General features: G+C 32.9%; 1 protein-coding gene across 1 annotated transcript in view; it reads left to right on the forward strand.

The window, feature by feature from the left end:
* LOC143057435 (fibrinogen-like protein 1) overlaps positions 1 to 15236 on the forward strand; it is a 39670-nt gene extending 24434 nt beyond the window's left edge. The window contains exons 2-5 of the mRNA XM_076230740.1: positions 389 to 492; positions 1273 to 1369; positions 12465 to 12629; positions 14334 to 15236. Coding sequence (XP_076086855.1) covers positions 389 to 492; positions 1273 to 1369; positions 12465 to 12629; positions 14334 to 14584 — 617 coding nt within the window. The 3' untranslated portion in view covers positions 14585 to 15236. The remainder of the gene's footprint in view (positions 1 to 388; positions 493 to 1272; positions 1370 to 12464; positions 12630 to 14333) is intronic.
* Positions 15237 to 16899: the final 1663 nt, after the last annotated feature.

A 16899-nucleotide genomic window follows, 5' to 3' on the forward strand; every position in this document is an offset into this window, starting at 1 on the left:
GCCTATTTTGTGTTCAATGCAATTATTTCTTTTTAAATAATTCATTCCTTATTTGTGGATCGAATTAAAAGTAAGTGCCAAAATTGGAAACAGTATAAGTAACTTAAAATGTGCAGATTAAATGACATACCGATTTGACTATTCAATAAGTTATAACAATAACTTCTTTGTCTGTGTCTAATACAAAAAAAAAGTATGTTGTTAGTACACGTAGATGTCCTTTATCTGCACAGACAAAAACATTTAATATAATTTTATAAAATGATAATTTAACAGTGAAGGGAATACATATGAAAATAACTTTCAATTGATACATATCAAGATGTTATATAACACGGTCCTTATAATGATTTGATTCTAACAAAATTTATTTTATATTTTCGAACAGGCAGAGAGTGCAAAGATATTGCAGATGCAGAACCTGGTATTTATACTGTTTCACCTGACAAACCACATATATTTAAAGTGCGGTGTGAGGATAAGAACTGGACGGTATGAATAATTTTATTTTCTAGATTGGTTTTGCTCATTTCACTTATCATTACTTTTCTAAATAGCAATAACTAAAAATTTTTTTTTTGTAAAAGTATAAACAGAAGCAAACACTTGACTTGGCTTGATGTCTTTGAAAAGTTGTAAAGGACATTGAAAAAAGTCATCATCTCACTTTACCTTTTTTCATAATATCGAAAATTATAGGTTGGACTTCTGTAAAAATAGACATTGAAATTTCTCATAGGGACTCGTTTAAAAACTGTGACACTTTCAGTATGAAGTTTTGCATTTTTTTGTTTATCCTTTATTTTTAAAAGGACAAAACATAAGATTGGGTGGCATATCTTCAACATTCATATGCCTCTAACTTCTGGGAGTTGAAACTTATACTAACATTCTGTACTACACCGCCATTAACTTTGTGTCTCCCAGAGAAATCAATTCCACCACTATCCAACTAGATTGTTTCCTTGTAAAATCCCCAAGTAATGTCTATGAAGTGAAACATGACACGTATATCATATCTTGGAATCGGCCGTGAAACTTTGGATATGCATGTACATATCATCCCAAAAAGAGGCGTAGATTGTGTATCAGCTGTTCATATATACAAAAAAAAAACCAAAAAAAACCCCCAATTAATGTTAACAGGATTGATCCTCCACATCTATGGCAAATGGATACGATATTGATTTAAATTATGACTATGTCAAAAGGCGAACTACGAAGCAGTTATAATCTGTATACATTTTATGTACAATTCGTTGTTTTTTTTAGGTTATTCAAAAACGTTTTGATGGCTCAACAGAATTCTACAGAAATTGGGATGACTACGAAAATGGATTTGGGAATCTAAATGGAGAGTTTTGGCTAGGTAATCTTATTTTCATTTCTAGATCTTTTTTTATTAGAATTGTACGATTAAAAAAAAAAAAACAACACAGAAAGTAATGTATTTCTAACGGTTTGATATGCAATCAAGTTATAGTTGGAAAAAGTACATTCGAGAAAGACAATACATTAAATTACAAATAACAAATAAAAAATTTGTTAGATGGAAAGTTCCTGCAGGAAGACAAGATATGTTTTTAAAGTTGCAATTAAATATAAGCAGGGGTAAATGCTGTTTTGATTGATTGATGCAAATACGTTTAACTTGTACATAGTGAGTTACTCTTGTAAAATAATTCATTTGATTAAATTAAACCAACTCAGGTTCAAGAAACGCAAAGTATTTAATTCCGATAGAAGTAATCGCTTTTCGGAACATGCGACACTTATCCAGATATCTGTTTTCTTTTATGACGTCAAAATGCAGACACGTAGACGTTACGCACGGTATTGGTGTCACTCAGCGTTACACGACGTTCTTAATAAAACGACGATTTTGACGTTATTCCACGGAGTGTTTTAATTGTTGACCGTATATTTTACTCATGTGAAAATGTCGCTTAAAGCAAAGAGATTTTCGAAGTTGCTTCTTTAAATGGTTTATTTTTTCCAGCCGGTGCAAATGCAAAATTCCATTCAATTAAAACACCATTTTAAATACATAACCAATTTTTTATTTTTGCGAAGAATTGTCTGCAACAATAACACAAAATATCAATTTGATGTCTTGTAAAATGATTTAGGTATATAAAAAAAAGATTTGGTATGATTGCCAATGAGACAACTCTCCACAAGAGACCAAAATGACACAGAAATTAATAACCATAGGTCACTGTACGGCCTTCGACAATGAGCAAAGCCAATACCGCATAGTCTGCTACAAATGGCCCCGAAATGACAATGTAAAAGAATTCAGACGAGAAAACTAACGTCCTAATGTATGTACAAAAAATGTACAGAATGTGGCGGGGTTAAACATGTTAGCGGGATCACCCCCCCCCCCCCCCCCCCCCCCCCCCTAACCTAGGACAGTGGTATAACAGTACAGCAATTTATGTAAAAAAATGAACGAATAAGTCTGTCTTTAGCTCACCTGGCCCAAAGGGCCAAGTGAGCTTTTCTCATCACTTGGCGTCCGTCGTCCGTCGTCGTCCGTCGTCCGGCGTTAACTTTTACAAAAATCTTCTCCTCTGAAACTACTGGGCAAAATTAAACCAAACTTGGCCACAATTATCATTGGGGTATCTGGTTTAAAAAATGTGTCCGGTGACCCGGTCAACGAACCAAGATGGCCGCCATGGCTAAAAATAGAACATAGGGGTAAAATGCAGTTTTTGGCTTATAACTCAAAAACCAAAGCATTTAGAGCAAAATTTCAGATGAATTGGACAACCCGTTGTTGGGTTGCTGCCCCTGAATTGGTAATTTTAAGGAAATTTTACTGTTTTTTGTTATTATCTTGAATATTATTATAGATAGAGATAAACTGTAAACAGCAATAATGTTTAGCAAAGTAAGATTTACAAATAAGTCTGATGACCGAAATAGTCAGTTGACCCCTTTAAGAGTTATTGCCCTTTATAGTCAATTTTTAACCATTTTTCGTAAATCTTGGTAATCCTTTACAAAAATCTTCTGCTCTGAAACTACTGGGCCAAATTAATCCAATATTGGCCACAATCATCTTTGGGGTATCTAGTTTAAAAAATGTGTCCGGTGACCCGGCCATCCAACCAAGATGGCCGCCATGGCTAAAAAATAGAACATAGGGGTAAAATGCAGTTTTTGGCTTGTAACTCAAAAACCAAAGCATTAAGAGCAAATCTGACATGGGGTAAAAAAAATTATCAGGTCAAGATCTATCTGCCCTGAAATTTTCAGATGAATCGGACAATATGTGTTGGGTTGCTGCCCCTGAATTGGTAATTTTAAGGAAATTTTACTGTTTTTGGTTATTATCTTGAATTTTATTATAGATAGAGATAAACTGTACACAGCATTAATGTTCAGCAAAGTAAGATTTACAAATAAGTCAACATGATCTAAATTGTCAGTTGACCCCTTTAGGAGTTATTGCCCTTTATAGTCAATTTTTAACCATCTTTTCGTAAATCTTAGTAATCTTTTTCTCTGAAACTACAGGGCCAAACTAATCCAAACTTGGCCATAATCATATTTGGTGTATCTAGTTTAAAAAATGTGTCCGGTGACCCGGTCAACGAACCAAGATAGCCGCCATGGCTAAAAATAGAACATAGGGGTAAAATGCAGTTTTTGGCTTATAACTCAAAACCCAAAGCATTTAGAGCAAATCTGACTGGAGGTAAAATTGTTTATCAGGTCAAAATCTATCTGCCCTGAAATTTTCAGATGAATCGGACAACCTGTTGTTGGGTTGCTGCCCCTGAATTGGTAATTTTAAAGAAATTTTGCAGTTTATGGTTATTATCTTGAATATTATTATAGATAGAGATAAACTGTAAACAGCAATAATGTTCAGCAAAGTAAGATTTACAAATAAGTCAACATGACTGAAATGGTCAATTGACCCCCTAAGGAGTTATTGTCCTCTTTAGTCAATTTTTAACAATTTTCATTTTTACTAACATTTTTCTACTGAAACTACTGGACCAAGTTCATTATAGATAGAGCTAATTGTAAGCAGCAAGAATGTTCAGTAAAGTAAGATGTAAAAACACATCACCATCACCAAAACACAATTTTGTCATGAATCCATCTGCTTCCTTTGTTTAATATTCACATAGACCAAGGTGAGCGACACAGGCTCTTTAGAGCCTCTAGTTTATATTTTTTCGGCGTTTTTTTTATCTTCGAAATGTTTTAAAACTTTAAAACTCAGTTTGTTACTATGAGTGAAAAAAAATCTGAGGCTAACCTCCTCATCATATCACATTGGCTGTTTTTGCTTATAACCTTAGATGTCTTATTTTCTTCTCTTTTTTACTGTTTGTGTATTACCAGTTTCTTATATTTCTTAAAATTAAGCAATGTTCTCTCTGTTAGAAAACGTCTCATATCTTGGCTAGTAAAATTGTATATATTTCGTTTCTTGCTTCTGTCTCTTTTCTCCAATTACACGTTTATATATGTATGTTGTAATTTGGTAATTTCGCTCCCTCTTTGATGGAATTTGTCTTGTTGACAATCATACGGTCGCATCTTCTTACTTTATTATGAAAATGAGAACGGTGAATCTGTATTGTTTTGTTTTTGCTTTTGGAAACATATTTTACGAGCTACCCTTTCATCAGATTTTTTTTTTAACAAACCCAAGCTTCACAAAAGGGTCGGCGATCAATACTTTTTTATAATGTTTGAAATTATAGAATTTGGCAAAGTACGGAAACTCTTACACAGACCAATACCTACCTCACAGACTACCAGCAGGTCGAAATCCGAAGCCGAATCCTGAATGATACAGTTATTGTATTTGACTAGATGTGTATTTTTAATAAACTGATATATGTACATGTTCACATGGATCAGTGTTTTCTCAAGCAAACAACTGTGGACCAGGAATGCATTTCATGCACTTTGTTATACTATAGAGTATTTTTGGTTCAGCGCTTCCATTTTCAACATGTAACTGAGTATCGGTTTACAGTAAATCTTCTTTGACATTTGTTTATGAAGCCGTTTCCAAACCGATTATTTTTATGTTTGCGGTATCAATCTTTTTGGTTTCGCTTTTACATTGTTTTACAAGTACAATCAAAGTACTGAAGTACTGAACATCGGATGACCGCAAGTTCTTGTGGATGGTCACCACAAGCACTTGTCTCAGAAAAAAAATCATCTTTCTATATCTGTAACTGAGGTTTATGTACAGAGAAATATTTTTTCTTCTGAGACAAGTTCGTGCGCGGATGATGCATAAATGACAGGGAATTCAACCTCGCTGCTGTAATATCTATTATATTGTGGTGAATCAAATCTGTATACTCGAACGTACTCTGGTTTGTTCTTTTATATTATATTAATATTTGTGTATAGCAGTTACATGTATGTATAATTTTCATTAAAGACACCAGTATTGAGAATGGTACTAGATATTTACAGCTTAAAAACTGTGTACCTATACTTCCTAATAAGATATCATTTGGTAAACATGAAATCAGACTATTTGCCGATAATAATAGAACATCCTGTAAATTCTGTAATGGAACTGATCACCCCTCGTTCAAATGTAGAGATAAACCCCAACAACTTCGTAAATGCTATAATTGTCATCAGCCTGGACATATATCTAAAGACTGTCTGGAGGAGGTTGTATGCAATTATTGTTTGTTAGCGGGGCATATAAAGCGGGACTGTGAAAAATATCAGGATGACAAGACAAGGCGAGAAATGGGAGAATACGCGGATGAAATCATCGAAGGGAGACGTGGTCAGTCACAAAGCTTTGACGAATCCATTACACCGTGTGATACAGGTATAGAAGACACATATGTGATTCCAAAATCAAAAACTTTAATACTTGGAGCATCAAATGGTAAACGGTTGGGAAATTTCAGCCCTGATGTTATAAATGCGTCTGTATCTGGTGCCTCCTTCGAGAATATAGATGAGCTTCTTAACCATGCTCTGTCCGTCATGGATGACACAGATGCAAGTGTCGAAAAGGTGGTCATTTGTCTTGGGACAAATGATATCACTCGTAATAGAAGTGACCCAGATGAAGTGAATGTAAACGCTACGAGTGCTGTTAACTGTGTAAAATCAAGATTTCCAAGTGCAAAAATAGGTCTCTGCACTATCATTCCTCGTAAAGGCAAAGGACAGAGCATACTAAAATTGAATGACACAACACAATCTGTAAACAATTTTCTTGCTAAATTATGTAAAAAGGATAGTTCTGTATCTTTGATTGACACTTTTAATATATTTTGTCAAAATGGTAATGCTGTGAGGCCACTTTATGACATCAATGATCCTAGCGGAGTACATATCAGTGATAAAGGGGTAGATAAATATATTGTTGAATTGTCCTCATTTTTTGGTAATACTCATGTCGTTGAGGCAATTGTTCACACACCAGCTCTGCGAAAACGCAATCTGAGTTCAAATACTACCCCTTCATCTACTGAAAAGCAAGGTAAACATCATAAAAGTATCTAGGATGGACTCCGTAGCAGGAGTGATCTGTTGAGCACTGAAAATAATTGTTTTTCAAATCATACTCTGAAATGTATTTGCCTAAATGTATGTGGGTTGAGATCGAAGCTTAAGTCTCCTGAATTTCAGGAACTGATGCTGATGTATGATATACTTATATTTTTGGAATCAAAGACTGATGAATTTGACATTCTAGGGATGCCTGATGGGTATAAGTATTTTGCTAAGCATAGAACAAAATTTAAAAAGAAGTCGGGTGGTATAATTATTTGTTTTAAAAGTAATTTAGAAAATTTTTTGAAATTTCCAAAATCTAATTCTGAATTCGTACAGTGGGTAGTATTAGAAAAGGGGTTAGTTGATTTTGATAAAAACTTGTTAATGGGATGTATGTATCTTCCACCTGAAAATACTAAGTATACAAGCAATGAGGCGTTCACAGAGGTTGAAATTGAAATGATAGAACTTGTTAATAAGTATAATGGTCAACCTCTAATTGTTGGTGATTTGAATGCCAAAACCAAATTGTTAGATGATGTTGTCATCCCTGATGACAGTCTTTTTGATATACTGGATGATTTTGAAGATGACAGTTTTGTGTCATATTTGTACGATTATCAAAATTTATGTGACAGCAATGTATCTTTAAAGCGATGTTCAGAAGATAGCAGTGTGCCTAATAACTATGGGTACAAACTTATAGATTTTTGTAAACGTAACAATTTGTATATTGGTAACAGTAGGTTACCAGGTAATGATCATATGATAGGTTTAACTACATGTAATAGTGTATCTCTTATTGATTATTTATTACTGTCCTCCAGTGTATTTCCATTGATAAAAGAATTCAATGTTCTCGAATTCAACCCACTTTTTTCTGACGTTCATTGTGGTCTTTGTTTTTGTTTTCATGCTTCAGTGAACATTTTTACTACACATTCCGATGATAATTGTAGTAGTCAGCGTGGTCATGCACGATGGGTCCCAGACAAGGAAAACCGGTTTATTGAGACACTCGTTAGTGACGTTACTAAATTTGATGAGATATCACTGCTTTTGTCAGAGGACAGTAGTACTGATCCAAAAGAACGAATCAACACAGCTGTTGACAAAATATGTGATCTTTTTAAAAGTATCGCTAATCGTGTGTTTAAACCAAAGGGAAGATTCTATCCATCTGGTACTTCTAACCAACTTTGGTTTAATAAACAATGCAGAGATAAGCGAAAGGGTTTCCATAAAGCGAAAAACCGTTACAGTTTAAATAAGAATAAAGAGAACCGAGATGAGATGAAAAAGTCCGGGAAAGTTTATAGAACCGAAATGAATAAAAGTTTCGAGAGTTTTCAACATGCACTAGAATCTGACATGCGTAAACTTTCGAAAAAAGATTCTGGTAAATTTTGGAAAATCTTGAAAAGATTTGATAGAGGGGGGTCTGATAAAGATACTCAAATTACTATTGATCAATTATATGAGTATTTTAAGTCATTAAATAAAAGCGATGTTCCAGATGATGATATTGATTTTGAGGATTTAGCTAATAGTATAAAAAATCAGGGTTTTATTGAAATTATAGATCAGGAAATTACAGAGGACGAAATACTGTCAGCTGTTAAAAAGTTATGTAATGGGAAAGCCCCAGGGGAAGATGAGATTGTCAACGAATATATAAAAAGCACGGTGAATCAATTTTTGCCTATTTACACTAAGTTATTCAATTTAGTGTTTGATTCTGGAATCGTTCCAAATTCATGGCTTATTGGTATCATTAAGCCGTTATTTAAAAACAAGGGGGATCCAAATAATTTGGATAATTACCGAGCTATTTGTCTTACATCGAATTTAGGAAAGGTGTTCACCTCTATACTTAATTCAAGACTTAATGCTCTGTCAGACGAGATCGGGATTATAACTGATGCCCAGGGTGGTTTTCGTAAGGGGTATTCTGTCCAAGATAGTATGTTTATCATGCATGCTCTAATTTCACTATATTTAAGTTCGGGAAAGAAATTATTTTGCGCTTTTGTAGATTTTAGAAAAGCGTTTGACACAGTGTGGAGGGTGGGACTATGGCAAAAACTATTAAAATATAATATTGGTGGGAAAATGTTTAAAGTTATATTGAGCATGTATACAGATATTAAGTCTTGTGTTAAAAATGGAGAACTGAAAACAGATTTTTTCCCGTGTGAGGTAGGTGTAAGACAGGGAGAAAAAATGTCACCTTTTCTCTTTGCCTTATACCTTAATGACTTGGAGGAATATCTGGATGAAAACGCTGTGGATGGTCTAAAATTTATTAATGGAAAATTTACAGAGAATCTTGATTTGTACATCAAGTTATTTATTCTTCTGTACGCTGATGACACAATTATTTTTGCGGAGTCGGCAGAAGGGTTACAAAAAGCTCTGGATGTTTTTGAGCAATATTGTTTTGAGTGGAAACTCACTGTTAATGTTACAAAAACAAAGATTGTAATTTTTTCAAAGAGAAAGTATAATAAGAATGTTACTTTTAAACTATGTAATGAAATTATTGAAATTAAAGATTCATATGTTTATCTTGGTCTGCTGTTTAATTACAACGGAAATTTCTTTCAAGCTCGTAAAAAATTGGTAGACCAAGCTCAAAAAGCACTTTATGCTCTTTACAAGAAGATACAAAATATCTCACTTCCGATTGATCTACAGCTAAAATTATTTGATGCGTTGGTGGTTCCTATTTTGACCTATTCCTCGGAAATATGGGGGTTTGAAAATAAAAATAATACTGAAAAGTTACATCTACAGTTTTGTAAGCGCAGTTTGGGTGTGCGATCATCTACGCCAAATTTTATGGTATATGGGGAACTTGGAAGATTTCCACTTGAACTGCAGATCAAGTTAAAAATGGTATGTTTTTGGCACAAGCTAGCAACAAATGATAAAAAACTATCGGGTAAACTTTATAAGTTACTTTGGTACATGCATGAGCATGAAGGTAGTAATTTTAAGTGGTTTAACTATGTAAAATCTGTGTTCAATGATTGTGGCTTTTGTGAACTATATAATTTTCCGGAGCAAGTTGATTATAATTATATTAAAATTAATGTAAGGCAGCGTCTCCAGGACCAGTTTATTCAAAAATGGTTCTCAGATATAAATAATTCATCAAGGGGGGAGTTTTATCTACACTTTAAAGAAGAGTTTTGCTTGGAAACATATCTGTTAAAATTAAGACGGGGGCATAGAGTAAACATATGTAAATTAAGGGTATGTAATACAAAGTTTCCCATCGAAACAGGAAGATGGAGAAATGTACCACGAAATGATAGGATTTGTCCACTCTGTAAAGCTGGTCTTGGAGATGTATACCACTATATATGTAAATGTACCAACTGTGAAGTTAAGGATTTAAGGGGGAAGTTCATACTTCCATATTATTTAAAATATCCAAATGAAAAAAAAGTACTTGGCATGCTTAAATATAGTAATAGTAATGTGCTGTCTAAGCTGTCAATTTTTATTCAAAAGGTAGAAAAGATGCTTGTCTAATTTAAAACTGTAATAAACACAAACTTATTTCTGAAGATGTATAATTTAAAAATGTATTCTGTTTGTATTATGAACTATGTTGTAATTAATATTGTGTATATAAATATGCTCCTGTTACGCAGTCTTCTGCGGCTGAGTTTTCTCTAATAAACTAAACTAAACTCATCCAATTGTATATCATTCTATTCTACGATTCTAATAAAAGTGCAGTACAAGTGCGTGGTGGATACTATTCTATAACAATTCGATTTTTACAATAGATTGGATTTGAGTAGACATTCATATTTTCCCACAAAACTTTCTTGTGATATTCTTCCGCATGCGGTAACACAATTTTTCTGTACGCGTCCATAGATTTTAATGCATATAAATATTTCTAACGACAAAATATGTTCGTATTACTAATTTCTTTTCTTATGGGTATTCATTGAAGAAATGAATTTAAAACAAGCGATATGAAATGTTATTTTACACTCTATGATATCCGCGTATTTATAGGATTGGTTACCAGTTGAAAATGAAAGTCATATTTAAATGGCAACAATACATCGGAGTGTCCTCAAGGTCATCGCGATGTAAAAATCAATATTCAAGCTATGTTTTGTTGCGTTCTGCGAAAATAACAAAGATCTACATAACATATATTTTTTTTTAATTTGCACACAGCAGATTGATTGGTTGATTTTTTCTCGAATGAGTTGGGAGTGTCTGTAAATTAATACATTGAAGCTAGCTGATACATGTTTCTGTGCCATCAATCATCTATGTCGGACAACTACTCTATCTCTCTCTCTCTCTCTCTTTCGTTCTTTCTCAAATTATGGTAAAAGAAAAGTTTCAATTTCAATATACTAGTTTCATCACATGCCTATGTCACAGGCAACTCTGTTTGAGATTCAAGAAAATAAACTTCATTCTGCCACACTACTTCTAAATGTAATAACCTTATTTTTCATATACAAATTGCTAGGTAGATGACTATGAATTGTTCTACTCACAAATGATCGTTAGCTATACCGAAATGTTTATGACATACGAGTATTTCTCTGATAAAACTCATTGTTAAATGAGTCGATGCGACAAAAAAAAAATGACTGCACGTTTTACTGAAATGTTCACGACTAAGGAGTACTTTTTCTCATAAGATTTTTTGACAATTTTCATTCATGTGTGTAGCTTCGAATCTTTTAAAAGCAACGCTAGGAATTACAGATACTCTCTGGATGAGAAGGATAATTAAGAAGATCTCACTTTTGATCGCATTTTCTTTTTTAATGTATCTTGTTTTTGTAAAGTGGGAGTGTGGTCATTATCTCTTTGTTATAGCTCCGGGGCCTTGTCTTTATGAAGTATCCGAGTTAAATATTTCGACATCTTATATCCTTGAAACTATGCAGATGTATATTTAAATGCATATTAAACGAGAATTTTATTTTATATAGATTAGACCATTTCATGAAATTATGTTATTCCAAATATGCAAGAAAAGTCGTTTACAATTTAACGTTATTATAACGCGAACGTCAAATTACGGTTACGGGGACATGTCATTGGACATCTTAGTCGTTTCGGATTGTCTACCTGCAACTAAAAAAAAAGTACATATCATATCATTTTAAAGGAAATTAAATGTATTTTCCATTTATATCAGTTAACAGGTGATAACAAATTGATATTATAGTAGAATTTCGTTTGATAAAAAGCCTCTGAATTATTCTTTGTGTTATTTTGTCCATCGGGACATATTATTGGACACGGGGAAAATGACGATGCTTTTAATATAAGACCGCAGTTACATAATGATGACTTCAGACAGCTTCTTCGGGACATGTATAATTTTTCTGATATTATTAAAATCTATTTTTGTCCGTTATATCTTATGAAAATGAAGACAGAAAGTTTTTTTACGAGTTGAGCAGCTAATTGGGATATTTTTTCTCTTTTTTATTTAAACTCTTCTGGCGATCTTCCTTCTTTTACAGTTAAAAACGTATATTACTTCATTTAACGTTTAATGTATACAATACAGTTGTAAAATTTTTAACCATTCTACTTACTAATGAATCCGCACTGGGATTTCAAAGACGCTCATAAAACAAAATTGTAACAGCGGGACACCCTTGAAATAACGTTATAGGCATCGAAATGAGCAAAGCTTTTCGTAAAAAAATAGACAAAGCACAAAATCATCTATGTTATTGATTTCTATGGTTTATTTCCTTTCAAATGATATGCATAACATGGCTGTTTATTATATAGGATAAGAGTTTGAATTGGAATAACCCGCCTTCTAACCCATATTTCCAAAGTGACACCAATATCGTGCGCAACGTCGTTACAGTCATTATGTGTATTGTATACTACATGTAGCTTTAATTTGCATAATAATTTTTTTAACTAAACAGGTAACAGGAACATTGCGTTACTGACATCAGTTGGAACACACGAGTTAAGAATAAACATAGAAGATTGGAACGGAAATAAAAGATATGCTAATTTTAAGAATTTCAAAATTGACGGCGCGTCGGACAAGTACAGACTTCATATAAGTGGCTATTCAGGCGATGCAGGTAATACATTTAGTTATTCATTTATATCGGTGTTGATACAATGATGAATTTAAAATACGACCCTAACCAGGGACAAAACGGCGGTAAATAAAACGACGTACACAGGTTAATTTGAATATACTGATTTACCATTTGATGTTTAGGGGGAGGAAGAGCTAAAGATGAAACTTCAAAAAGACAGGACAGGAGTTGGAGTAAAATAAAACAGCTACACTTGTTTAAGTTTGAACGTGGTTTCTTAAAATATTTATAAGAAATTGAAAATATAGGTTCAAATAACGGACTGATGCCTGATGTTCATATGATGAAATCATAATCTTTCAGTCAGTTTAATTGAAGTCTGGAGCTGGCATGTCAGTTTACTGCTAGTAGTCTGTTGTTATTTATGTATTATTGTCATTTTGTTTATTTTCTCTGCTTACATCTTCTGACATCAGACTTGAACTTCTCTTGAACTGAATTTTAATGTGCGTATTGTTATGCGTTTACTTTTCTACATTGGCTAGAGGTAAAGGGGGAGGGTTGAGATCTCACAAACATGTTTAACCCCGCCGCATTTTTGCGCCTGTCCCAAGTCAGGAGCCTCTGGCCTTTGTTAGTCTTGTATTATTTTAATTTTAGTTTCTTGTGTACAATTTGGAAATTAGTATGGCGTTCATTATCACTGAACTAGTATATATTTGTTTAGGGGCCAGCGGAAGGACGCCTCCGGGTGCGGGAATTTTTCGCTACAGTGAAGACCTGTTGGTGACCTTCTGCTGTTGTTTTTTTCTATGGTCGGGTTGTTGTCTCTTTGGTTGGCACATTCCCCATTTCCATTCTCAATTTTATCAAATAACGGAGGCAATACTTTCTTTACAGTCTAGAATCCAATCAGAAAGCTTCACTGTCCCCTATAGTCACAGATGTTTAGAATTTTATTGTAACAAGCTTTGTTATATTTCTATACCAAAGCATTATATTAGTAAGATGACTGACAGATGTAGACTAAATGTTTTTTTTTTCAAATAAATTTGCAACGAAAAATAAATCTTTTAGATACTTTTACATTCTTCCATTCTGGTGCTGACAATCACAAACAGAATACAATTAATAATGGAAATGGAGAAAGTGTCAAGGTGCCACTAACTCGACTAAAGGACAGAAACCAGCCGTAGGCCTCATATGTGTCTTCAACACAGCTAGAAAATCCCATATCTGGAGTCGCGGGCTTCAGCTTGCCCCTAAACAAAAATGTGTACTATAGTTCAGTAAAAATGAGTCACACAACATATGAATCCAAAACATATGAATGAACGTAATTAAAAAGAATGCACTGTTTTCGTAAAACCACATTTCTTACAAACAGCTTGAATTTAGATTCTTCGAAATTGTAGGAAGATAGTATCTTTTTTTTATAATTTAATGTAATGGTATGACAGATACAACGGTTATTACATTTCAACATATTGGTTTAAACGAAAACGCATTTCTAGTGCGAATTCGATTCGAATAATAAAAAAAGAAAAGTGTCCGAACGCAATTTGAATTCGATTCGAAGTAAATAAATGTGTGGACGAGAAATTAAGTTATTTTTTTATTGTATTGGAAAATCACAGAGAAAATGCATCTTTTACTAGAAACTAGATTTCTTACCATGCTTACAAACAACATGAATTTAGTTAAATTATAAGACAAGAGTATAATATTTGTTTAAATTTTCAGGTGATGGTATGACAGAATACAACGATTCTTACTTTTCAACATATGACAGAGATCATGATACACACTCCGGTAATTGTGCTGATTACAAACTGTTTAAAGGTGCGTGGTGGTTTACTTATTGCTGGAGTGGAGGAGGAGCTAGTTTGAATGGAAAATACACTTCTGGACCAAGTTGCAATGCAGGAATAATATACCGTACATGGAAATCTAAATCATTGAAAAAATCTACAATGATGATTCGGAAAGTATAAAAAGGGAATTATATAATAATGTCTTGCTGAACGATGTGCTTTGCATATATTTTTTTTTTCGCCTGGCTACTGAACTTTATGTTTTGGAAGCTATCTATCCTGTTATTTTCTTGAACTGTGAAAGAGCAAAAGATGCATAAGTATTCAGAGAGAGAGCAGTTTAACCACAGATAAATCACACGATTTACCTTACCAACATTACTTATTCACAGCCATATTGACTAACCATAAGTTACAAAGGATGAATCCCTTGAGATTAACAGAACACTAAAATGTGATCCTAGATTAAAGTCTAAGAACTTAACATTTATTTTACGTTTAAATTTGAGAAACAATGCATAAGTGACCTCTAAGAGGTCAATCCGTCTACCATGATTTTAGTAAAAAATATAAAAAAATATAACTTTTTTTAAGTTTGAATTAAATAAAAATAAGCCATTTTTGAACATGTTTGAACAGAACAGCCAGCAATAAAAATGTAAAAAAATTAGACTGCTCACATAATGATATGAATAATCAAAACAGCATGAACGTTTCACTACTTTCTAAAAAATATTCAGTACCATATATTTAAATTTCATCTTACAAAAAATAAATATTCTTCTTAACACATTTTATAGATAAAGTTGTCATATCATATTCTTTGACATGGAACTTTTCCAGATATAGCTTCAAAATGTCGACGTCATTGTCGATGTAGCATTCAGTAGACCAAAGATTTGTGTTATAAGAATCTGACATTAAACTGACTGATTTTAGAAATAATTTCAAATAAGTATTTTGATATGATTTTATTACATCAAATGGATACTTAAAATTTGTTTTTGTTTTTGTTTTGCTTGTAATAAATTCTTAATATTAATTTACAGTTTGACTGATAAATATTTTTGAAACGAATATAAGTTTCTCAAATATTGTAAGTTGTTTTCTTATTTAACTGTTGGTATATCAGTATTTTTTTTCTTTCAAGTTGACAGTGCACATTTTCATTGTACTTTTGAAAAAGTGAATATTCAATATCATTCTTTACAAAGAACCGACAAAATAACAATTTCACTGTATTGAGGTGCCGGTAAAAAAGCAATTTCTGTAGAAATTAACTATTTTGTCGGTTTGAATTAAGATATTTTAATCAGAGCAGGCAAAAAAGAATATTTGCTATTATTTCCAGGGCAAAACAGCATGTATTTGCTAGATGTTTGTCTGTTTTTTTATTGAGTTAAGACCTTTTCAAATGATTTTATAGAGTGTTATTAGTATGTGACAGGTGTACTGTCCAAGGTTAGGGGGGATTTTGCAATTTCATTCTAGTTTAGCAAATTATCATTCTGTATGTGCCTGTCCCAAGTCAAGAGCATTAATTAACTGGTTTTTGTTTGTTGCTGTATATCATTTGTTTTTCGTTCATAGTTTTATACATTTATCCGACCGTTACTTTTCTCGTTTGAATTGTTTTACTTTTATCATTTTTGGGCCCTTAATATCTGACTATGTAGTAGGATGTTGCTCATTTTTGAAGGCCATACAGTTACGTATACATATAATTGTAAACTGCTATGTAAGTCGGTCTCAGGTAATGAGTTATCTAATTGACTACTATATCACATCTTCTCATTTCTTTTAACATGACCGAAATCACGATCTGCTCCGATCTTATATATAAACTAGGTGTCATTACATTTGTAAATGTGACGAATCTCGGATCTGTACTTTGTAAATTCTTTTTGTGAGAGATGAATATATACCCTACCACGCCCGGTCTGTGTTTTACATTTTGTTAGATGTTTTCCTTATTTATATCTTTCTAATGAGTTAAGATATTTTCAACTGATTTTAATAGTGTGTTCTTATAAAGTGCTGTAACACCACTGTTCCAGGGACGGGGAAGACTAAGCGTTCATTACCATGTTCAACATGTCAAACCTGTCTGGATAATGTAGTTCATGCACTACCTTTGGTTCGTGTCTCATATTTGATTTTTTAATTATTTGTTTTTATTGTAAATTAATCCGTTAGCTTTCTCAATTGAATTGTTACAATTTTGTTCCCTTTATATTATATCATTCTCCGCTCGTATTTCGTATTTCGTATTATGTATTATATCTTCTTTCATGCACACCTCTATATTTATATAAATTATATAGTTCTTGTAAAAATTCTTTTATTGGTGCATGTAAAAGTATGAATATGTATCCTATAAGCTGTATTGCTTTTGGAATAAAGTATAATTATTATAGCAGGCTATACGGTATCGATTTTTAAATTGTTGAATAGGTATAGGAAGATGTGGTATGAGTGCCAATGAAACAATTCTC

This window comes from Mytilus galloprovincialis, chromosome 13 (assembly GCF_965363235.1).
Source record: "Mytilus galloprovincialis chromosome 13, xbMytGall1.hap1.1, whole genome shotgun sequence".
NCBI classification, from domain to species: domain Eukaryota; kingdom Metazoa; phylum Mollusca; class Bivalvia; order Mytilida; family Mytilidae; genus Mytilus; species Mytilus galloprovincialis.